Consider the following 26048-nt stretch of genomic DNA (forward strand, 5'->3'; position numbering starts at 1 on the left):
TAAAAAAAATTACGGACACGTAATAAAAAGAAAGATAATGTTATTATTTATTATAAAAATTGATATTATTATTGTTATCATTATTATACCATCAAATGTTATGATGATGAAGCTGTGCTGGGTAGCAATAACCTCTACACGACACAAGAGTCACATAAGAAACTCGACAATAGATGTAATTTGATGACAGTGCCCTTTATTTGGGACCCCAGTTGTCGACTTGAGGATGGATAAATGTTGTTCCTCTAAATAGTTATATTCATGTAGTTCTTTTTCCGTACACGGCTTAGGCAATTAAAGAAACAAATCAATAAATCAAAACATAAATCATTTTAAAAAACATGCTTTAATTGTATTCTTTAAAAATTTATATAATTTAATTTCTAATTTTATACATTTTGTGATATGTTTTCTTCTAACCCGAAATTGAATAAATTTTAAAATTAAATTTATGATCAAGTCAATAAAATTTTTAAAAAATAAATTGTCTGGAAAGTAATTATTTTGAAGACTAAATTATGTATTAAGTTGTCATTAATTCGATATATTTAGAGATTAGATTATACATACAAACAATTTTAAGAATCAAACTAAAATTAATTGTCACTGAGAACGAAATTATATCTACTCATTTTATAATTAAATACTTTAATGATGATCTAGTAGTTATCGGTAGTATTTTTCTTTTAAGAGGAAACACAATTCTTAAACAGAATGAAAGGAAAAAGATATTTGGGTTTTGGTTGTTACTTGTTAGCACATTACACCATTTTTTATGCAAATTTCACAAATAAACTAAACATGTGGGCTCACTTACATTATTAATCAAAGATGGACACGTAGCATTTGATCCTTTTTTTGTGTCACCATCTCTTAGCTGGACGAGATTTGCTTGGATTTGATGCTGATTGCTTGCGTTCAACCCTATCAGTTGGGCCCATATACTAGTTACATCTAAGAATCAATTTTCTACTTCTTCACTAATTATTTCTGGAAAAAACCATTGAATTTGATCTTAAACTAATATATAGTAATTAGTCTTCTTTAAAAACGATTAGTTTACCTAATTTGGAAATTAGCTTAAGTGTTATGAAACCTTCTTGATATGGTCAAGGCTATTTGCAATAATGTGCATTTTGACAAATTACTACATAGTGCATATGACTATGAGGCTGCAACTACTACTTCAGAAATAATGTGGGTGCGAGAGATAAAAATGTTTGAAGCACAATTAGAGGCGAGGATAGAACAAAATCAGAGTAGGTTTTAGTAGGTTGCCACCCAAAATGTTTTAATGAGATGTTTGTTTAGAGATTTTCTCTTTTCAAACTCCTTGAAGGAGTGATCATCTATTTCACAACAAACTCTGATGATAGAACTCAAGATGTAGAACTTCTCTTAGTCATAACTGACTCTGACGCTCAATTTCGTTAGTTGAAGAGTTAAGAAGCAAAATATTAAAGATAATGTACACACCTCATGAAGCTGTATCCAAGGTTTAAATTGCTCCATTAACTTTCTTTTAAAAGTAATTACTGTTTTGAATTTGTTATGAATATGATTTATCTATTTTTAAATGTTCAAAGATACTTTATAAGTTATTTTTTTATCGATAAATATTAATTATTAATTTATTATTTTTAATTAGTATGAGAATTTGAAGTTATGAATTCTCTTCTCTTTTTCCCTTCTTCCTTTATTCATTAAGCCAATAACAAGTCATTATCTGGTTTAAACGATTGATTGGTATCATAAAATACCAGATACATGATAAAGGCACTGAAGTTCATTAGGTACATTATTCGTCACTTTTACGTCATTATTACAGTACTTCTTTTAAAGTAAATTCCGACATACGGTTAGTGGTACAATTAATTTGATATACAGCATGGAGGGTTGGTATTGTCATGTGTTTAATGTTAAGAGAAATGATTGGATCAAGCTATTTTCCAAAATACTTGACATGGTATGAAACTATGTGATCTTGACCAATCTCTATATAACATATAACATCTAATCATATTTTTTAATTTTAAAAAAAAATGTCCAATAGAGATTGGTTGAGATGACATTGTTCTAGCCCATGTAATAATTTATTGTTACATACCAGTTTTAGTTCTGTGCTAGTTTCAGGTAGCAGTTTTAGTTCCATGTCTCCTAATATGATAAGGTAGAAAATGAGAACACGGGAAAGCATAGAGCATGTAGAAACCATAACATTTCCATTTTGCATTTGGCCTAGAATCGGATAAGATGTAACCTACAATAATGTTATCATATCCGAACTTTGGCATATAATCAACCATAATGCTTTATAACTTTCTTCAGCAGTTTATTGCTGCAATGTGTCCCAATCAAAATGGAAATTAAAAAAAAAAAAAAAAGTAACATAATTCGTGCGTGTGGAAAATTAACAAGAATCTGATACCATTTAGTAAGAAAAATACCTAATAAAAAAATGCAGCGTCCACATGTTCTTACTAGAAGAAAAATGTACACGACTTCATAAATTGTTAAGATTCAAAAGAAATAAATTTGGCAGAATCTGTGGATAAATTTTTATTCCCCGAAGCATGGTGTTACAAATTCAACCACTAATCTAAACATATATATATATATATATATGCTGAGGTTGACCGTGAAATGTGAATGCTCCACTTTTGAGATTTCCTGAATATAACATCCATAAGGAATAATGTCATAAGCATTACACGTGTGAGGAAAAACACTAGAGGCTTGAAAAAACATCCATCCATCCAAATTTAGATAATTAATAAACAAAAAACATTTGACGATTCATATTTGGTCACAAACAAAGTATGGAAGGTATCATATTCTGGTAGGATGCATGTCAAAGACAAAGTGGAGACAGTTCTTATTATCCCTTGCTGATCAATCGCTTCACTGACAAATTCTAGTGATTGTTTGATTCTATCACACGTTTTTTTGGTTCAAGTGTTGTACGTAACGCTAATCAAGACAGCGATTTGTCTTTCTCCTTTCTAAAGATTCAATTATAGTTACTTTCACTAACTACAAAGATATAAAGAAATTGAATCTTTCAAATTTATTAATGTTATTTTACATATAAAAAAGATAGGATTAATTAACGCAAGTGGCAAATTTATATTTTAATTGTTTTTTCAAATGTAATTTTATCAATTCAATAATTATATCATGATACTTTTCTATTGATTATGTATTTTTTTTTATAAACGATAAAATTCTTTTTCTGAATATTTAACGTAATAATATATCCAGGAACTTGATATGATCATTGATTTCAAGTAGAGTAATTTTATACCAATTAATCCACATGTTTACTTTATCTACACAAAATTTTAAATAATTTAGACACTTATGGATAAGTAATCGGCAGAGATTATCTCCATTGAATGCATCTCATTCATTCATGTTTTTTAAAATTTACTTTATAGTATTTTTAATAAAATAAATTATATAATTTCAATGGCTAAGATATCATCCAGTGACATTCACCGGAGAGGATCTTAACTCTAAGTAATCTAATCTAATAACAGAAATATTGCTTATTTTAAAGAGCATTATATGTTAAAATAAAACGGAATGATAAAGTATTAATTAAATTTTAAAATGTATAAATTTTTTCTTCATCTATTTCATGAAAATTTTCAATTCAATGATTAAATTGATATATTTAACATTTATAAAAAGATATCAAAAGTGTAAGTTTGTCACTGGAGAGCTTCCAGTCTGTCATGAACTTGTGGCCACAGGGCATTCAATTCAGGCTTACTACTTGTCAAGTGAAAAATAGAGATTAATATATTTAATATCCTATTGCTAGTGGGGAAATTGATCACCAATCCAATCCAAGATGTAGTTATGTACAATTAGTTTATTTTATCTTTAAAAAAAGAATATTAAAAACACTTGGCACACTCCTCATAACACTTACTAAATCAATTTCACGTAGGTCGCAGTGTGCCCAGATCATTAAATGAAGCTCCCATTATTTCACCTAATAAAAAATGTATCAAAAGTGTGTTACGTCATTTCTAAGTCTCTATAATGCGACTTGGTAACTAAACAAGCAAAACCATTTATGGTTCATATACAAAGTTCCATTTTGCAAACTCTTGCATGCTCCGAATATTACCACAAGTACATAAGAGTTGTAAAAACGTCAATATAATGCCCCCACCAAAACCTCATGTAATATACACGGTTAATCACTTTTTGATCCACAAGGGCACAAAAAAAACCAAAATCCCATTCTTTCAATCACTTGTGTTAACAAGTAAACTGAAAGACAATAGTCAAAACCTGTTCAAAGCTAAAACCATGATGACATTTTCAGAGTAATAGAGACCCCCTTTAACTCTTTGGCCTCCACATCTGTTGGCCTCTATGCACCGGCGTATGTCCTTTTGAAGATGAACTGTTGGAGCTCACTCCTTTACGCGCTTGTATTTGTCCAGTTGAAAATGAACTGTTGGAGCTTGTTCCTTGACTGGCATTTTGAAAATGATGTTGCGACTGCGGTTGCAGCGGGCGTATGGCCCTCTGCACCTGTGGCTGAGTTGGGCGGAACACTTGCGGCTGAGTTGGGTGAAAGTAAGCAACACCCCTCTGCACTTGTGGCTGAGTTGGGTGAATGTAACCTCCACCGTAAGGCCTTGTGATACATCTTATTACATGTGCTGGTGCTAAGTTGGACAAAAGTGAAATTTGATTCTGATTTGTTGAGGTAAGCAAGTCGTGCGTCCTTGCAAATGTCTCTGTTATCTTCTTCAGTTGTCCTGCACTGACGGATCTTGCAGTATTTTGTGGCTGCTCAAAAGGATCCTCAACCTAACCAATCAAAAGTCAGATACAAATATAATTAGCAGAGCAAGAGAAAATATGTATATGATAGAATCTAGTATTATTGGCCACTACACTACGGCATTGGAATCAAGCATTGTTCTTGCAATAACCAAGCATAACCTATCCCCAAAACAAAACTATAATGTCACTAAAAAATAGAGAACATAAGCAAGGTGTTACAAATATTGCGTAAGTCTTGGGCAACCAAATCATATTGTCCTCTATCTGTTCCCATTTTCCAGTATAGGGGCAGATTCCCATCTCCACGGCCATTGAATCCATCTTAGCAAACTGCAGGAACATACAACATGCTGTAATCATTATTATATGTAAATAATGCCTAGAGGGAAGTACTATAGATTGAGGAAATTCATTGCCAGAGAGCCTCAAGAACAGATACGTATAAAATGTTATCTTTTCATTAAAAATACATGGCATCCGTCATTACGACATTTCACCGGTATTACCCAGGGGAAAAAGGACATAGCTTTAAAAATGATCAGCTATGAACTGTATGATCAAGTGCACAGAAAAATTCCAGATATTAAACACGGCATACAAATGTCTTTTACCAATAGCAATTGAAAGTATAATCAACAAAATAACAATTTACCTTCCCTACGAAATCAACAAAAAGTTCCGCCACAGATTTTCTGTTAATTGACCTTGCCCTGTTTGATATGAACCGGTTTATGTTAGCATCACAAGTTTCTGCAATAAGATTCTCTGCATCAGATCTAATACCTGCATACATTACATCAAGATAAAGGTTACAAACTCCTGTATACAAGTAAATTGACAATACTAATTCTAATATATACAATTAAATTGACAATTCTAATTCTAATATATACAAGTGATTGACAATTCTAATTTTGGCACTATTTTAAGAGACACATCAAGCATTTTGAACATTCCAAACTCATAAATTCAAAGAAAATTTGGCAAAGGGTTGCTGCCTGGAAATCATGTTGAACAAGATTTTTGTACTTATCCCTCAGCTGTATTTAGACCAACTAGAATTGCCTCGAGGGAGAGTCAAGGGAAAAGGATAGTCAAATCCCCCCCCCCCCCCCCCCCCAACCCTGTTCTTTGAAGCCCTAAAAGTTTAAAAAAGGAGAGATAGAACAAAAAGTAATAAACAGCACTATACATGAGCCTGCAGCCCACCAATCTGTCATCAAGAGTTGATTGTTTGTCAACCCCAAACCTACTAGCCACTATTCTTTTAGCAAATATTATCCGAAGGCCTTTAAAACTAAAATCAATCCAATCAAACTAAGATACTGAATACCGATCATGCCTTTCAAAGAGGATTAATTCTTCAAATACATGTAAAAAAGAAAACTACAAAAGGAAAGTGATAGAGGACTAGGAAGCTACAAGGGGCCTATTATTTTAGTGTAATTTCTTGTTATTGAGCTTTTGCAATTGACTTTTTAGTTTTATTAGTTAGCATGTTTAACTTGTTGGGCTCATGTGTAAAATGGGCCTTGTTAGTTATGGATATAAATATGACTCTAAACATTTTTGTAAACGTAGCTTTTGATGAAATTTGATATTAGCCTTTGTGTCACGTGAGAGAGTTCTCTCTTGGTTCTTGGATTAAAACCTTTTGATTTTTATCAAAGAAACACTTTCTTTGTGACGAATCTTCCTTGACTTATCAAACAATTTTTGTTTGTGGCGTCATTTCCATTTCTATCTTTTCCATTTTGATATTTCTTTACCTTTTTAGTTTCATTTCTTTGATTATTGATGCTGAAATTTGAGATCCAATTTTAGTAGTTTGTATCAGAAAGTGTAAAGTAATGCAGGGAGTAAAGGAAATAGCAAGGTGAATATGTTTGAAGTCTAGGCATTGAAATAAATTATAGGCATTTACAGAATTCTTAAAATTGAAGCATGCACTCAACCTGAACATAAAAAGAGCGAATATTTTAGCTTTCTATGAACAGGTTCAGAATGCTAGAATAATGACATTTCATGCTCAAAAGGAAGGATGAAATGTACCTATAAGATCATCAATCATGTTGCCAGGGTATATATCTTTAAGCGGTGGGAAAATTGCAGGAATACATGTCTGAAAAAGAAGGGAAACATTGGATGCATCAGAGGACAAAGATCCATCTATTATTTTCAGAGAGAAGACTACTAATAGTTAAAACATACTATAGTGGATGGCTGGAGGCACCCACTATTTTAGGGCCTGTTTAGTTTGAGAGAACATTTTTTGTTTCTATTTAATGTTTTAAAATATAATTATAAAATTGTCACCTTACTGGCTTACTTTCACTGTGTCTCTTTTAAAATATTTATATAAGAAATTACATGAAAAAAAAAGTGTATGAAAAAGGAGAAATACCTGAAAATAAAATATCACAAGCAAACTTAGCGAATAGGAGTTGAAAGTTCCAGCTTTTGAGTTATTGATTTTGTGTGCTTTGGCCCATTCCTTGACCTATACAAACAAAAAAGAAATTAATCAAACAGAAGCAATTCCAAGCACAGCAACCTTTCTTTAGAATCAAGAATGTACCAGTAAAACCATATGACGAAAACGGCCATCTATCTTGTTGATCCAAAGCAAAATCTTGGATTTCATTTGGCCTGGAAGGTTATTAATTGAAATGTCACAAGATACACCCTGCCGGTAGCTTTTAAATTTTAAAATGGGCACTCTAGCATTGGAGATGAACTGCAAGTTACTCCCTCCACCTGCAAATTAATGTTATTACAGAATGTATTAGGACATACTAAAGAAACTCACAAATTTCTTAAGTTTTATAGGCAAAGAAAGCTATGAAAAGTTTAATAACCACTGCTAATGGAACTCTTAAATCTAAAGGAAAAATTTAGTCAAATAAAATAAACCTCTGATAATCGGTACCAAAGTTGACATGGAGTGATAAAAAATTAAAAATCATTATTGGATTGATTGGTTCAACAAGTAATTACATGATTTTATAGCGTAGATGAAATAATCATGCTGTCTAGCTTGACTCAATCTTAAATTTAAAATGGATATTAAATTATAGAACAACTCAACCATATAAGATCATTCACCCTGTTTTTCTCCAGTTACTGAAGCGTAATTTTTGTCCAGATTTAAAGCGAGTCAACAGAAAAGACATATCTGGGACATCAACCCAGTCAAATTTTGAAGGGAAGTCATCTCCCCTTATCCTAATCTTCAACAGTAGTCATGTCACTACATTATCCAACCAATTTCAGTTTTATTTGTAAAGTTACATGCAAATAACAATTTCAAGTGACATAAAAAATAAAAGTTGTACCCTGTACAAGCCACTAATAAGTGCTCCATAAAATAACGAAATAATATATTTACAGTAACCAAGTTGGTACTTATCCTAGTTGTATTAGTTAATTTAGAAGAGTACACATTAATAATCATATGATAAATATACAGTGGTTTGTACCCCACACTACAATTTCTTGCATGGATATCTGTTACACCTAATTGCACTTTACTTCAATGGATATTTGTTACAATTTCTTGCATGGATATTTGTTACACCTAAGCTTTACATCCTATTGCTTGAACTGTTTGAAGATAAAGAAAAAATAATTGTAAAATTGGAAGAAAAATGAATCTGCTACATGGTTAACAAATACACAGATTTTATACTAACTTCCAAGTGACAGAAGCTTCAAGTATAAGAATTTTACCTTTCATTCTCAAAGCTTTTAAAACCTCCCCCAATAAAGTCTGTTTTTGTTTTTTCCCTGCAGATGAAATATGCAAACCATTTGATAGCTCAATTGAAATATCCAAGTCACCCCATCGCGTGAAGAGATTAGACACAAATGATCCATATGGCTCAACAGTTGCTCCTGTTCCAAAAGTGAAGTACAACTTTAAATACTTAAATTTTTTAATTAATGAGTTAAAATCTGCTTATATCTATAAGATACAGGAGCCTAAATCGTCTTATGACATGACTCCATATAGAGCAGAAAATTTCATGGTAAGTCACTTGAATCCATCTGTTTCTACATCTGTGGTACTCAAGGTAAACAACAAAATTAAATGCTGGAAAAGTTGTCATGCGTAAACCATAATAAAATTCATTTTAATTTCCATTTTTTATTGGAGAAACCATCAAGTTAGTTTGAAAGTTTGCCCCACAAGTTGGCATCTTTTACTTTTCCCTTCTTTGGATGAGGAGAAAAAAACAACTTAGTACAACCATGTAGCATTCCCTACGACATACTGACATATGTCCACTCTGATGCTGGTTCATAGCAGTGTAAAGTAGTTAATGAATCTAGTATATTATTCAATCATAAGCATAAAAAGAACTATTCAATCATATGTATAGGAAGAACTAATGCTAACAAAAACAATTAGAAGAATGTAATTAGCCCCTTCTTGGATCTTCCTTCGCTATATACAGAAATCATGGTCTACAACAAGCAAAATTAGGTTAAGTGATATCCACTTCAAGCCAGCAAATATGATCATGCGTAGAAATTGTAATTAAATAAAGGAGAATCATTATCAACACTAGTAATAAAAGGGGGAGGGGGTAGAGAACAGAAACAAAACTTCTAGAAAGTTCACCTCTCAGGCTTTCCACAGATTCAACAATGCTTCGAAAATCGTTAATAATTGCAAACCGTATCTCCCAATCTTCTTGTAATGGTGTGACCACTCGAAGTATATCATTTACAACAATATCCAACATACTATGTGTACTCATTTTTGCCCTTCAATAACTCTCAGTAGCAGTCAATGTATCAATAAGACAGCTGCAATTATGGTATGCAACACTAAATGGAAAAGATGAAGGCAAGAGGATCACAATCTACAAGCATATTGAAAGCCATGGTGCAATATCCCTGACCTGAAATAATTGTTCATAAAGTTAGAGATTGCATTATGCGGATCTGAAATAATTGTTCATCTTTTGCACTATCCAGGCCTCATAGGTGTGACAACAATTACATAGAATGTAAACAAGGTAACATACTAGGCCTTCAGCTTATAAAGGCTAATGATTAGATTAATGAGAAATTAAAATCATTTTTCTTAATTGATAGCTCATAAATTTCATTCAAAATCAAATCTTGTTGGTTTCCTCTCACCATACTACCACCAGAAGGTATCCAAAATAGGATGTTCAAGAGACAAACAATTCAAATTCATAAGTTGTTTTGGCCTTGTTTAGTACCAATTCAAAATTTATCAGAAACAAGCACAATTAGCTATCCATAGAAAAATTAATAATTGAAAAACACGGTAACCATGCCTAACTTATCCAACACAACGCCACAGAAGCTCCATCTAACTCAAATCCACACCCCAAGCAGAAAAGCATGAACATAAATTCCACAAATTTCATTCACATATTTCCCTTGTCCAATTCAAGAACTACCCAATAAAAAACAGCAATAGTAAAAAGCAATAAATGAATACCCAGATAATAAAAAATAGAAATAAAAGAGCGAGGAATGTAGAAAGAGACAAAGATGAATTAAAAAACGCACCATCAAGAGAAACCATTCGGAAATAAATGAAGGGTGATTGCTGAAACTTACGTTGGCATTGTTTATATGTGAGAAAGGAGGAAACTTGGGAGTGAGTTGAAGTAGCAGTGCCACCGAGCAAACTTACGAAGAGGGGTTTTCTACTTTGAAATGTGGGAAACCTTTTTAAGACAATGAAATTTTAATTGGGTGATGTTTGTCCCACTAATAAATTTGGAATAAATTGTTTCCATTATTATCGGTATTCTTATTTATTAATAGAAACCAAACCAACCAAGTGATGGGACAAAAAAAAAGGTTATCATGCTTAAGTTAAGAAAAAAAAAAACAAGTGAAGATTTGGATTAATGTGTGTTTTATATGGATTAGTAAGGTATTCGCCAAAATAAAGTATGGATTAGTCAGGTCCTGATTAAGACAAAAAACCAAGTGAATATTTGCTTTAATGAAAAGTAATTGAGTAAATTTCGGAATAAATCCTTCAATTTCTAAATCGTTTTATTTTGCAAGATAAAAATATTTCATTGAACTCTAAACTCCCGAGAAAAAAAGCCATTTATTTAAGAGTTCTTAGAGTTGACTGATTTTTATATATCGGTGATATAAAAAAATTCACATTGTAACTTGATGTACTATTTACACTTTATTTAATATTTTTACTTTATTTTTACGGACACTTTTTCCCAAAAAAAGAGACAAAAAAATATTTATATAATGCAGTGGAGAAATAAAGGAAGAGGGGTTTTTTTTGTTTACTTCAAAAGAAGAGGCTTTTAAATCTCAAGAATTAAAACACTGGACGCGTATATTTTCGATGAAAATTTTCAAAATTTTTCAAAAAAAAAATAATATCCCCTTTTTATAACTGTTATTTAAAAAATGTAGATGATTGTTTCTTAATTTTTTTTATTTTTATATAAGAAGTAAAATACTCTATAAAGTAATGGATTTTGATTCAAATTTACACTGATTTCAACAAACAATAATCTTATATGTTAGGAAAGAAGAAAAAATCAATAAAACTTATTTTAAATTTACTAATACTAATGTTTTGAACTTTTTTATATATGAAGAACCTTTGAGGATGACAATTGGATGCGGGAAAAAGGATAACAGGTCCATTGCTTTTTCTGAATTATTTTTTATTGGTGAAAATCAAAGACAGTAATACAAAGAAATTTATAATACTATTCGATCATATTCAATCAACTGAAATAAATCACCCTTAATTTTTTTTTAGGGTTTTAAAATGGCTGGCAGAGTAGTGCAGTGCACTGCGGGCAGGGAATTTTTTTTAGGGTTTTAAAATGGCTGGCAGAGTAGTGCAGTGCACTGCGGGCAGGGAAGGAGAGGTGAGTGTGATTTTCATTAGAGATGTCACATGGCCTGGTTCTTGGGTCAATCACAATTGTCAATTTTTTCTATTCATTTTGCCAACATAAAAACGTGAATTTTTTATTAAGAAAAATAAAAAATATAAATTTATATAATAACATTTATCATGCTAAAAATATAAAAAAAAAGTGTTCAATAGTTTTTAAAAATAATTAATAGAGCATATATTAAATGTTTCTTAGCATCTGTTTTTAAGAGTTAATGTTATAGTGTAGAGTAAATATTAACTAGTAACTGAAGAGTGTTGATTGTAAAGAATGAAATTGCTCCTAAAATCTCTAATACTCCAATCACTTATCACTAATGAAAATTATGATGTGGCACATAAAGTACTACATAATGCACATTAGACAATAAAATTATTAATATTTTGGTTCTTAAAAATTATCTCTTTCTTTCCAAAACCATGGGCATTTTGATCTCCAAAGATAATTTTTCCATTGCCTAAAAAAACACTTATCACATTTACATTTTCCTTTGACGCAAATTACAGACCTTTACTTTTACCAAAAAAATAGATTTTGTTTTCCCAAAAAAAATAAATTTGGCACGGTGAAGCAAAATCAATTTTTTTTTTCACAGTCACACTGAAACAACGCTTTGTTGCTTCTGATTTTTCACGGTCACACCATAATTTTGGCTGTCAGAATCGATTCCAAAGGATATCTATACACACACTTACTTATAGCTAGTATATTTTTGTTCTGGTTGATTTGTATCCAGCTAGCTTGGTTCCAAAAGGAGCTTCTAAGAAAAGAGAGATACAAACTGACCCAAAAAATTTCTAAAGATCAACACTTAAAATGTACTTATATTCGTGGGAACAACACAAATATTTAAGCCACGAGAGCTTTGGAATATACAAATAAATTGAATTTTACAAATAGGTTAGATGATGCACCTGATCTATCCAGCTTTAGGGATCTCATGAATAGTGGTATCGATGAATAAATGCTGACCATCTTCCTACACGTTTGTAAGGATGTGTTCTTGCATCTTCCTGCACTTCTCAAATGCCTAGTAGTACTTGCACTTGCATCTTCCTACACTTCTAAAATGACAGATTTTGCCATGTTCTGTTGATGACTTCCACTTGCAGGGTCGTAGAAAATATCATGCAATATACCCCATTTAGCTTTAAGAGAGTAGCAAGTGCTTATCACAAACCAATACCCTATAACTTGCATGAGGCCCCTCCTCTGTGTCTCGCAACATCACGTGCCAGCCTATTGCCTTGGCAATCTCTTGAAGTTCATCCATGATATCAAGAGAATCGCGAATGTACACACGTCCGCCAGGTCTTAGTATCCGATCCATCTCAAGCATAATGGATGAGACATTGCATCTGATAGAGAGAAATGCAACAGATAGTAAAGAATAGACATCATACAACATGTTTCTTATTTGCAATAAGCAATTATGAACTGATGGAATCATAATACATGCTCTGAATGAATGAGATATTAAGACAGTTGCAAGTTTGTCCTTAATTTTTGTATCAATTATTCCTAATTAATGCCTTGATTTGATATTGTAATAATCTGTTCAAAATCAAATTTGAATAAAATCTGAATTATGATCAGATCATAGGTGGTAGGCTATTTATTGCTTCCTTGTTTTTTTTCCTGATTGCAGCAGATTTGATTTCCTCTTTGGGGACTAATTCTGTCTATAAATCAGTGTTGTATTATCCAAAATCTATTAGAGAAATAAAATATTTTGTAATAATACATGCTGTGGAACGATGAAATTGCAAATATTAGTTGTTTCACTATGCATGAATATTGAGATCTAGTGCATATGCTTGTTAGTGACAGCCTTAAATTCAGAAACATTAATATAAGCTTATTTAAAGTAGTATATAAGGCTAAGAAGGATAATAAATTGGATATTAAAAAACAAATCACTTTGCTTGAGAGACATGAAAGGCTAATATCTAAACCACAATACAATACTTATTTTTATTTTTATTGGCACAAATATGGAGATTTGTGTCAATAAATAGTGCTGATAAACAGTTGGCAAGAAAGAGATAAAGTGCTGATAAGTGGAGAATAGCACCTTTTTTTCTCAACAGAAAGTAGGTTTGCAGCATGCAATAAATCATAGGTTCTTGGGTAGGTGTCAAATGCCTCACACCTATATTACAAATCATGAAATTGTTACTTCGTGCTGACAAGTTGACAGTAATTTAGAGGATTTGGACAAAGGGGAATTGTTCAGCATGTGGAATTAAGAAACCACAGCACAAAATTGAGAACACTTGTATTTAATATATCTTAACTAAGCTTAGTGAAATACCAGTCATGCATAACTCCAATTAACCCACGGTCATATATAACAGGCAAGGTGTTTGGACCACTAACAGGAACCACATTCATAACCCAGCTGTCAAGATTCTGATCAATCAATGCTGCTGCAAATCTGCAAAAACACTCAAATATATTGAAGATTCTCATAGGAAAATTCCTAAAAGCAAATTTATAACAAGAAAGTAAAAAAACTTCGTACCCCATTGCCCAGAGGCTCTTCGCTATGCGAAGGTATGGGGGAGGGATATTGTACGCAGCCTTACCCTTGCATATGCAAAGAGGCTGTTTCCGGATTCGAACCCATGACCAACAAGTCACCAAGGCACAACTTTACCGCTGCACCAGGGCTCGCCCTCTATAACAAGAAAGTAAATAAGAAAAAAACAATACCCTCCAAAACCTGCTCGCATGTCCATAACATTTCTTAATCTGATTTTTTTCCAGTGCAAAACACGAACATTGCTTGCTATTATTTCATTCCAGTATTTTGATTCTGCCCTAAAAAGCTCTGATCTGGATGTGAAAGCATCAAGCTTTATGGTTTGAAGCCTATCAGGGGGGCTTTGCAAACGTGCAGGCCATTCAGTAACATTTGCTCCATACATGTTCTTAGGCAATTCAGAGATGCATGCTTTTAGATCAGCATACCTAGATTAATCAAGTAATTAACAAAATCACCAATAATGAGCCATTAAATTTTAATAATAACACTGAGATGTGTGAAAAGCTATCATGAGGCTTCACCCAAATTTATTTATACAACTCACTTGTAGTTTTCTTTTTTATAAGCAGTATAGGTTTTAATTGTGTAACCAGAAAAAGCATTCTACAACATTACAGATAGAAATCCAAAATAGACACATAAAACTTGGGGGCAGCACTGCCAATTCTTTTGCTTCCTTAGTCTTTACAGAATTCCACATTTTATTATGAATTAATGTAATATAATATAATATTTAACAAATGGAAAACCATATCTACAGTGAAATAACCATTTTTCCATTGTTATGGACCACCATATAATTTTGTTTTCATTTTTTTTGTTTCTGTATCTTTCCCCAAGGAGGGTTGAGTGGAGAAGGATTAAGTTGTTTGTAACTTGGCATATGCTTCAGTAATCAAGGCTTATACTGTTGAAAAAGAAATTTGTATATCTCATTGTAGAATTTACAAAAGGCTCTGAGATCTCTAACAATAACAGTACTTATACTGTTGAGATTCAGTTGAAACTGAAAAGTAACTAAAGCTAACTGTTAACTAACTACAGTAGTAAACTAAACTGAGTTAGTTACTCATACACACTACTTATACACTCTTACACACCTAAAAAGCTAAACTATTAGATTGAAAATTAGAAATTGATGACATAAAGGCTGCTACTAACTATTGATTGTGTGTGAGATAGTCCATAGTCATTTTTATAGTCCTAGTATAGAATTGAGCTTAAAGTTTCATCAAATTTATCCTAACAAACATTATGTTTCACTTTCTGTTTGATGGAAAACATCGTTTAACATTTCAACAATATGAAGGAACAAATCTACACATTGGCAAAATCCACCTGTTTTCTACTCCCTGATTTTATCCAGGAAAGGTCTATCACATACAAGAACGATAGTAATTTTAAGCTTCACTTTTTTGCAATAATCATCGATGTATAAGGAAAGGCCTAAACACAATACCAAACATTGTCTGGGTCATCACTTGGGTCACACATTGGAGGTTTAGTTCCTTCCTCACGGTCTAGATAGCAACTATTGTCAGAAGGTTTCTGCCATACTGCAATGTACCCATCTTTTTTCAAAAAATTCCAGCAGAGTCGAGTGGTAAGATTAAGCATCTCTGAAGATAACAAAATCAAATGTTACATTCATCATAGGTTTAGACAGCATTCTTAGCAATAACAAGTTAGACAAACCATAATAATAACTTATTGACTGTTCAATGAAAATCGCAGAAGTGACTTAAGAATGAAAACAGATTAAGATGCTTTTCCTTGAGCATATATTTAAGTCATAGCATATAAGACAGAATTGACAAATGAAATAAAAAGAAACATTAGAAGGAAATGTGGAAAAGATCAAACTTATGCTTTGAATAACAGACAAATCGCTGAGAGAGGTATATGTCAAAGGTTGATGATTAACAGGTTGCATGTTAATTCTGTGTCATCTGGAGACACTGATGGAAACCATTGTAAGAATCAATTTGGTGTGTATGGCAATTCATACAATGCTAATATTAATACAAAAAGGTAGAAAATAGAGCTATCATTAAATACACTAACTCAATAGCTAAAAAAGCTTCAAAAAATTTAACTGCACCTTCCCATTGTTCTTCTAAAACTTCTTCATGCTTATAAACCGGCTGGGCAGCCCAGACAAAGTACCCTCCTGCTCTTAGCATCCTATTGACTTCAAGCAGCAGTATCCCATCTTCATCACAAGTAAGTTTAAGCATCATAACACAAATAATGGTGTATACAAATCATACTAGCAACAAAAGCGGCACTTCCAACATGCATTCTCTAGTTTCTAGTGTTGATTAGCTGTTGTAGACCTCTCCATATAATTTTTCTCCTCATTGATACTAAGAACAATTGCACATCAAACAAGAGAGAAAAGCATACCATCTCTAGTCCAATTAATTCTACAGCGTGAACAATGTACCAAGTCAAAAGCTTGACTTGGATATAACAAGCGTCTAGTAGCAAATGCTGCTGCCATTGCTGGTACGCCACGCTCAAGAGCAAACTGAATCTGATTTTCATGAACATCCTTGGGAGCAACAGACATGGTGACAACATTCCGTGACAGTAAGTACGCACCAAAACTTGCAACGCCACAGCCAACATCAAGAACCACCCTTATATGCTTGCCAAATGTAATATCAGGAATCATCTACAATTGCAATAGTCCAACATCAGATTCCTATAAGGTGCACCCCTGCATACATTCTCCTAAGAAAAAGGTGAAACCAAAACCAAAGTATACAAAAACAGCATAACAACCTTAGAAATATGGTCCAAGTATTCATTTGCCCCATGTATAAACTGTGTACCACCTCCCGGGAATTTAAACTTATCCTTGTCTCTAGAAATCCAGTTTTGGCCTCCCTTATCTTCAACAAGACGTGTATGAGGAACATTATTGTACCATACCTACACAAGAAACAAAAATAAACCTTGTGCTTATGAAATAACAACAACAAAGTCTTGTCCCACCAAAGTCAGCTATATAGATCACACCAGGTCATTGGGTAAGGTTAGTTGTACTTGTGAAAACCTTAAAATAAAAAGGAAAAATGAAGTTGTGTAGGTGTTTTAGTACTGTTCTCTAATCCAAATTAGAGTTTCACCTCAGTAAACCATGTTGACATTTAATGGAAACCTTATTTACATATAGAGAAATGTTAGCAACAAATTCTTTTCAACACATTCTGTGTTATTGGTTGAAATTTCTTGGAAATCATAAAATAAAATGTGGGTCTCAACTTATTTTGTAACTTTCAATAAATTTCAACCAATAATAAAGTGTGTGTGTTAAGAGTGTGTTGCTAGCACTCCTCCTACGTGTATTACTGAGGTAGAACTCTTTCTCTTGGCAGAACAGCACCAGAGCACCTATGAACTGCATCTAAGTTTTGTCTAATAAAAAAAAGAAGCTAATTCAAAATCCTCCAAATTGAAACCGAAAACACCCATTTGGGTAAATTGGAAGAGAGAATAATAAAGGCAACATTTGGACCTCATCTCGGCTTCTAGGCCATGGAATAGGGGTACGGTACCCATTGGGTGCAGGAACCAAGCAATTCAACCCTCGACCTTGCTCAGGGCAATGCCGCTCGAACCTCTCCCCTTTCTCCGTCGAAGGAAGCTTCCGAATCGCGTCCTCGTTGTCCAAACACGGTATATACTCGCTCATCTCGCGCGGGCACAACCCGAACTTCTTGATCCCAAATCCCACATCAGAATCAGAAGTAGAAGAAGGAGAAGAAGAAGAACCCTCGCTCTCATCAACCTGAGTCTCGTTCACCCACTGTTCCACCATTCCCGGATCGAAATCCCCCACCTCGAACTCATCGGACATCGTGCCATTCTCGTTCACCACCCCCAGTTTCTCGATCGACCCCTCCTCCGGCGGCGGCGGAGGAACATTTTCCGGCGGCGCCGGTTGGGAGTTGTTCTCAATTAGGGCGGAGACGTTGAATGGTTTGGCGTAATTCGGGGACGTGGAAACGACCGGGTTGGAGTTCGGATCCGAGTCGGATCGCTGAGTGAAGAAGACGAGTTGCTGGTAGCCATCGGACCAATGCTTGCCGAAGTAGAAGAATGTGACGGCGATGAAGAAGAAAGTGGCGATCTTCAAAGTGAGGGGTGTCCGGAGAAAATCGCCGGTCATTGGGAATTTCGTGATTCAATCAAAATTCATGGATCCAAGAATGAATAATGGGTGCGAGTCAAAATGCCTCCTTTCGATGCAAGTGCTTCTTCACTATGTTGCCACTTCTGAGATGAACAATAGTAAGTGCAGTGACTGTGTGTATGTGACTGCAGCTAATTTTTTATTTTTGTAGGGGCAACCACACAGAAAACGGTATTTCTTAGTTAATAATGGATGATAATCAATTTATTTATGTGACAAGAATTAACATATATAGAATGGGATGAGACTAAGGTGGGAGAACTTTTAAAGGTTTTTTTTAGTAGTAGGGATGTTCTAAGGTTGAATTAGATCGATTTTAATAGAAAAATTTATCTAATTTAGTGATTTTGATTTGATCTAATTTAAGTGATTTTGATTTGATTAATTTTTTATTTTAATCTTATTTTATTTTTAAAAATACTAAAGTAAATGATAAGATATATAATAAAAATTTTAATAATTATGTATCATAAAACAGTTTTTTTAATTATAAATTATTTTAAAATAATTATTTTATAAGTTAACACATTTATGCTAAATGATAAGTTATGATCAAAGGCGCCTTCTACAGTGGGCATGGTGGCCAATGGTCCACCAAATGGAAGTGCAAATATATTAAAATATTATATAATATAGTGACATTTCGTTAAATTAATATTATCTTTTTTTTATATCTTGAATAGAGTAAACGTAAATTACAACTATGTCTATACGCGTATTTTTAAAAATGACTACGGTGGCCTCATAATTAAAAATTGAATGAAATATTGCAGAAAAAAGGTAAACGGTTTGGATGGAGGATCAAAACAGAAAAGTAATTTTTTAAAGGATTGAAAATTTCTAAGTTTAAAATTTTTTGTTTGGATATCCTGCTGATTGAAAATTTGAAATTTTAATATTTTAATAAATAATTCTTAATTAATTAAAATTTTGGAATTCTGAATTCTGTCTATAGAGTGAGAATTCTAAAATTTTGAAATTTGAAATGTCGTCGACGAGAACCAGATCGGAGTCGAGGTATATAACCCTCTCGACGTAGGGTTCGAGGAGGTCAGTGAGATAATTGCTGACGTAGTTGAGGGGTTGTTCGAGGGTTTGTCTGACGGAGGTAGAGATCAGGTTGCGGACGATCTCTGGATCGAAGTAATAGACCTTGAAGTTCAATTGCGGGAAGGTGGATTTGACGAGGGACTCAAGGTTGGTTTCGCAGACGAGGAAGTGGAAGATGTTCTTCGGGCAGTGGGAGTGTTGGAGGATTGTGGACGGCGGCGATGGAGCCGCATAGGTACTCCACGTCAAGGGTGATGGCCACGTGGACGAGGGAGGGGTCGCAGACGGAGGTGGAAACGAAGGAGGCACATTTACTGTCGGCGTCATTACGGAATGGAGCGACGGGGAAGGAGAGGCGCGACGGAGGGAGGCGGAGGAGGCCGTCGAGATGGTAGGAGGAGCGGGTGTTGGTGTCGTGGGGACGAAGCCAGAGAGGAGAGAGAAGACGACGGAGAGGAATCCATGCTAAGGTGTGCACCGTCTCCTCTCCTCTTCTTCCTCTGCTACCTCCCTCTCCTCTTCCACCAAATGTTTTCTTTCTCTATGCGCTGATTTTAATAATATTGAAATTCGAAACAAAAGGGTAAGCATGTTGCAGTAGTAGCACGAACACACGGAGAGAGACAAGTGATGGAGGTTATAGTAGCCTTTGGACAAGTGAGGAAGTAACATTTAAATTCGATTCCAACCTGTTATTTTTCCATCATCAAATTTTGGTGTATCTGTATTTGCTTTATATTTTTAGTATTTCTGTTTCCGCGCTAAAGACTTGAAAATTGTCGTGTTAAAGGATATGGAAGGAACTGAAATTGAATTTGATGAAGATGATTGTTTTCAAGCTAAATGTGATGATGGATTTTCACTCCACCTAGGTGAAGATTATTGTTTTGAAGCTGAATATGATGATGGATGTTCACTCGCCCCAGGTGAAAACAGAAGAGTTATTTTACAAGATTGATTAAGTTTACAGTTAAGCACCTTGATGCCCATTTAAATGACCCAACGAACCCAATAGCTCCATCCTACAGGGAGAGCAAAGTCTACTCGTAATTAGGGGTGGAAATGAGCCGAGCAGTTTGTCGAGACCTTCGACTCGGCCTATCTAAGGCTCGGCTCAGCTTGTTTATTATAAAGGTCAAAGTCAAGTTTTTTAAAAAGTATTTTTAGATAAAAAGGTGAAACTCAAACCATAAAAAAAGCTTGTTACGCTTGACAAGTCGACTTGTTTAACTGATAATAATAATAATAATAATAACTTTATTTTATCAAATCTTATCTTATCCCGATTTTATTCTATCTAAATTTTATTCTATCTAGATTTTATTTCATCCAAATTTTAAGCTTTGAGGCTGAGGACCTATATAACAGCACCAAAGTTTTAGTTTAGGGAGTTTTTTGTCGGAGAGGTAGGATTTTAGAATTCTAGTTTTTATTACTGTTCATACACACTGCTGTTCACGTAGAATAAAATTCATTTTCTGCAAATCATCTCTAATCCATACATTTTTTAATATTATGCTCTTTTTATTTTCTTTTGATATACTTTGTGCTTTAACGACTTGAATTCAATATGATTTTGTTTATCAATTATTTTTGGATTTGTACATTACTTATACGAAATTTTATAAGTTTCTTTTTTTAATTAGTATTTCACTAGGTTTTAAAATAATTAATTAATCAAAGACGTCTTTAAACAGACTTTTAAATAGGCTCGTGGACTAAGTCAGACTTTTATATAACCCGAGTCGAGCCTTAAAATAAAGCCTATGACAGGTAATAAGCTTAGCTCAAGCCTTACGTATTCAACTCAGACCGAGCTCAAACCTAATAAAGTTTGACTTGACTCATTTCCACCCTACTCGTAATGAACACAAATGTAAAATGCTTCACATTATTATTTTATATTATCAATTCATACTAAAACGTGTACAACTTACTCGTAAAGAATCCACACTATTAATATTAAAATAAAATATATCCAACGACTACAAATAAAAGGCATCTGCACGTGAACCATTTAACTCAAAATACAAATCATATTTTATAAGCTGCTCCACCAATGCACCACCTAATAGTGTGTCCACCCTAGAATTTGCCTATGATTAAAATAATTAAAAAATAAATATAACCTTTTTCTCTTATATTAAAAAAATTAAAATATCAAATATTTTATTTATATAATAATAGTAAAAAATATATATTATATAAAAAATAAATTTACACAACTTAATAATTATATTTATGCATCTTAACTAGTAAAAAAATTAATTATAAAATTATAAATAAATATAAGTTATGTAATAATTTTAAAAATAAAAATGTAAATATGATATTATCAAATTATGAATATATATATATATATATATATATATATATATATATATATTCATAAGTACAAGTTTGGTTTGGATTTCAGTTTTCCAAATCAAATCCAAAATCAGATTCAATCTAATAAAAAAAATTGAATTTTCAAATTTTGAAACTGTTAAGTTTTCAGTTTATTCAGTTATAATTTTTGGATAAGCTTTCCTGGTTTTCCTTTTCATTGAATCAGTCACACATTCTTACCTCCTATCATGCAAACTAACTTTGGCATTGTTAGATTAATTCACTTTTAAATTAGTGGTATAAATTTTTTTTCCCTTTTTCTCCCTAACTTTTCTGAATTGTCTTTGATCTCCTTCTTTCTTTCTCTTTATTTTTCTTTGTCCCTTATCCTCCATTAGTCGTTGTTGAACAACCAAAGTCCCTTCATGCTCTAAGTTCATCTCCCTCATCCAAAATTGTACCAACCTGCCATAGGACCTAGTGTACAAAAGTGCTAACTATGTCAGCTTGTCACTGCATATTCTTGCTTTAACAGCGTTTGCAAGAAGAAATCTTTCATCCCTTTCTCCTGCACCATATGCTTCCAAATCTTAGCAGTGTCGTCAACCAATCATGTGAATACCAACCTGTTTAGCCCCACCACTGCATGTTCATTAATGACATTGTCGTGCATTTCATTCCCAAAATGCATGGTGGAGAAGTGTGGTAGTGAGTTCAAGAGTTGTGCATGTGTAAACACATTTCATCCCTAAAATGATTTACTCCTCCAAATCACTGTGTGATAGTTCTCTAGATGTTGCCACTGAGTTTTGTTGACCTGTTTTGGTGTGTAGGTTGTTGTGTTTTTCGAACTTAGGTTTGGATTAATTGTGGAATCTGCAGATTTGGAGAAAATGGGAGAAGAGAGCAAGGGGAGTTTGCCATGTATGGTGGCTTGCGATGATGTTTCTAGCTCGAAGGAAATATTACTTGGACAAGATTGGGTAGGGGTATATTGGGAGAAGAAGAAAAAGAAGAAAGATGAAAAAAAAAATATGGACCATTGATTTAAAATCAAGTAAATCTAATGGTGCTAAAGTTGTTTTCTATGGTGGGAGACATGATAAGTTTCCCAATCTAGCCTCGACCAAATAGCAATTGATAAAAATTATTATTAATGTTATATGTGTTGAGAAAAAGGAGGTAGAATTGTATATCTGGCTCATTCAACGTATCGAGGTGTGAAAAGTCAGTTGAGTTTTAGACTAAAATTCTTTATGAGGTACAAAAATTTTGGTTTGACAATAGTGACTTTCTTTTATGTCTTAGTATATATATATATATATATATATATATATATATGTTACAAAAAAATATCAAATATAGATTTTAAACCTCCATCTCATAAGTCCTATCAAACTCATCAAGTCAAATCAAATTGGCTTAGTTCTTTTTAAGCTTACAAGTTAAAGGTTTGGTTTAGTCTTATTTGCGAGTTGATCTAATTAGTTTCATTTTGTAACCTTTAGTTGAATAGAAGCTCAACATGTGATGAAACTTTAGAACATGTGTATTCCACGGATTAAAAGAATATTTCCAAAAATATAAACATCAAAATGTAACATTTTTGTTACAAGTTTTGAAAAGTTGTTTTTTGGTATTATTAGATGGACAAACTTCCATAAGCATATCAAAATACAACATTGATCCATTACATTTTTGCATTTTCCTTTTTTTCTTTTGTACTTTATGTTTTAAAATTTATGTTATGGTCATTATGTCTTTGAAGTGAGTTATTATAGTCTTTTTCGTCGAGTGTCCTTAACAAAGTTGAAAAAATGATGAGGTACTCGTTAAAATAATTAATTTTAACATAATGACAGTTTTTAATGGTTATAATATTTTTTATTAGATTTTTGAAAAACACAAACCTAGAATTCTTAATTCAAACATGATTTATTTTTTGTCATTTTTGTTTTTGCCATTGCTCTCTTCTAAAAAAATTATGTCTAGTTTTATTGTTATCTTCGTCACACTTTTTGTGATCGGGATCTGTATGAATCTGGTTCAAATCTACAGTCGACGGTGGTTTCGGTTAGGTCTTTCATAGAACTAATGCTTAGAGGCTAAAATCTATAGTACAGAGATGTGTACTTCATGTTTGTCTTGCTTTTGGAATTTATTATATATAAAGTTGTTTGGTTTTGCGTATTTGCTTATGTTTTGAGTTTGATAACAAGGTCTTCGGATGATGCACTTCACAAATGCAATGTGATGATTAAAATTTTGGGTTGCCACGGCAAGTTCGACGAAGCAAGGAAGCTGTTTGACAAAATGACTCACCGAGATTATGCTTGACAAGTTTAATTTATGGGTATTTTGTGTGTGAATATAGGAAGGCTTTGCACTTTTTTAATCAAATTAATGTGTGAGAGAAAAAGCTTTCACCATCATCAACTTAAGCACCTTTAAAGAAAGTTTTCATATTACTTGTAATAATGGTGACTCTACTATATACACTCTTCCTTACGCTTGTGTTTCAGCTACATTAATTGAAGCACACTTGCATTTAGTCACAAATAATTTTTTGTTGTTAATATAGTCACAAATAGTAACCTCATGGGTTTGAAAAACCATGTCGTTGGTCACGAAGCATGGAACCACCTGTGGCTTACGATGCTATGTGCACATAAAGATGACATGTTAAGGCGCATGTGGCGATAAATCTGCGTTTGGTCCTAAGTACTTGAAGAACCGTGTCCATCCTTTGGTGGGGATTTGTTCTTGCTTGTTGTTTGATGGAGATTTGGAGGTTTTGAATTTTTAGGATTGGGATTTAAAGATTGTGAGGAGGAAGGTTCATTCATGGTTTTTAAAATTAAATTAAAAGTGTGGCAGGGAGAGGGGTAATTGTCAATATATTTAAATTAATGATTTTAATTATAATAATTAATTTAAACATTACATGGTTTTTTATCACTATTATATTAAAATTATGGATAAAATATATTTTTGGTCACTAAATTATCTCTTATTTTTTTAGTCCCTTAAGTATTTGTTGACCAGTTTTAATCTTCTAACAATTTGTCCGTTTCAATTTTTATCTTCACCATCCATCTCCTCTATTAAGTAGTGTCACATGGGTAATTTTATTTACATGTCTTAATTAAAAATAAAATTAGGGGTTACCTGGTGGCCATTTTAATTGATGTGGTTTTTTCTCAACTTGAAAAAAAAAATAGTTTTTTGTTGAGTCTTATAATAAATAGTTTTTATTTATTTTATTGTCGCACTCATCCTTATTTTCCTCTTCACCTTCAACTCCCCTCCTCTTGCCAACACTACCCACCGCCATGTTCACACCCACTTCCTCTCTTTTACATTCAGCACCTGGGAGAAGCAAGCAAGCCACTCCAACACCTCACGTCGCTTCCAATGGCCTCACCATTATCGTCGTTGGCTTTGTTGGCACTCATTGTTTTGTCGCTCTCAAAAACACACTGCAATGATGTCCTGGGCCAAGACAAGTTAAAGTCTTAATCAACTACTAGTCAACCCTTCCTTGAAAGGCGTCAACAACATCTAGGGTTTGGGCTTCGTCCAACTTCATCTACAACCTTAACACCCAAAACCCTTTCTCGGATGCACTGGCCAACTCTCTTGCCTCTATGCCACCACAAAGAAATTTGGTGAGGAAACCGCCCACACCTACAACCACAATTATAGATTCTTCCTCACTGAAATTCGCTTGTTGACTGTGTACAACCCTTAGGGGAGACTAGATATGGCTTATTTTTTCTTCACCAAAGACATCATCCAAGCGAAAACCATTGGCATGTGACTTCACATACATTGAAATATTGTGAAGGACTGCCTTGGCGCCCTCGACATCGTCGAGAAGAGCACTGGGTGTGACGACAAGAAGCACATCATTAAGATGCCATCAAACGACACGTTCCCCACACACGCCAATGTGAGCTTGGTGTACATGGAATTCCCTTATAGAGAAAAAAACATATAAATATTTAAAAAAAAATACTTTTTTTAAGTTGAGAAAAATCCACATCAATTAGAATAGCCACCTGGCATCACCTAATTTGCCAACTCGACAAACAACTCGTAACTTAACAGAGTTCACAAAGTATGAGGATGAAAAACAAAATAAAAATATTGTTAGAGGACCAAGACCGATCAACAAATA

At 33.3% G+C, this 26048-nt stretch overlaps 2 protein-coding genes across 3 annotated transcripts; both read right to left on the reverse strand.

The window, feature by feature from the left end:
* Positions 1-4106: 4106 nt before the first annotated feature.
* LOC100791794 (protein HESO1) lies at positions 4107-10573 on the reverse strand. Of its 2 annotated transcripts, none has more exons than XM_006591291.4 (9): positions 10411-10573; positions 9434-9716; positions 8539-8703; positions 7388-7566; positions 7214-7309; positions 6862-6931; positions 5462-5592; positions 5029-5139; positions 4107-4833 (listed from the first exon to the last, which is right to left on the reverse strand). In XM_006591291.4, exons 2-9 carry the CDS (start codon positions 9570-9572, stop codon positions 4357-4359), a joined length of 1368 nt encoding a protein of 455 aa, XP_006591354.1. In that variant the 5' UTR covers positions 9573-9716; positions 10411-10573; the 3' UTR covers positions 4107-4356. The 2 variants fall into 2 exon arrangements, with proteins under 2 accessions (XP_006591354.1, XP_006591355.1); XM_006591292.4 differs by having other exon boundaries at positions 10360-10573.
* A 1950-nt stretch (positions 10574-12523) lies between these two features.
* Positions 12524-18769, reverse strand: LOC100777765 (probable methyltransferase PMT11). Its single transcript, XM_003538379.5, has 9 exons — positions 17813-18769; positions 17077-17226; positions 16696-16966; positions 16391-16501; positions 15749-15908; positions 14457-14714; positions 14056-14178; positions 13816-13893; positions 12524-13099 (listed from the first exon to the last, which is right to left on the reverse strand). Exons 1-9 carry the CDS (start codon positions 18464-18466, stop codon positions 12892-12894), a joined length of 2013 nt encoding a protein of 670 aa, XP_003538427.1. The 5' UTR covers positions 18467-18769; the 3' UTR covers positions 12524-12891.
* Between the last annotated feature and the right edge of the window lie 7279 nt (positions 18770-26048).

Source organism: Glycine max, chromosome 11 (assembly GCF_000004515.6).
Source record: "Glycine max cultivar Williams 82 chromosome 11, Glycine_max_v4.0, whole genome shotgun sequence".
Classification (NCBI taxonomy): domain Eukaryota; kingdom Viridiplantae; phylum Streptophyta; class Magnoliopsida; order Fabales; family Fabaceae; genus Glycine; species Glycine max.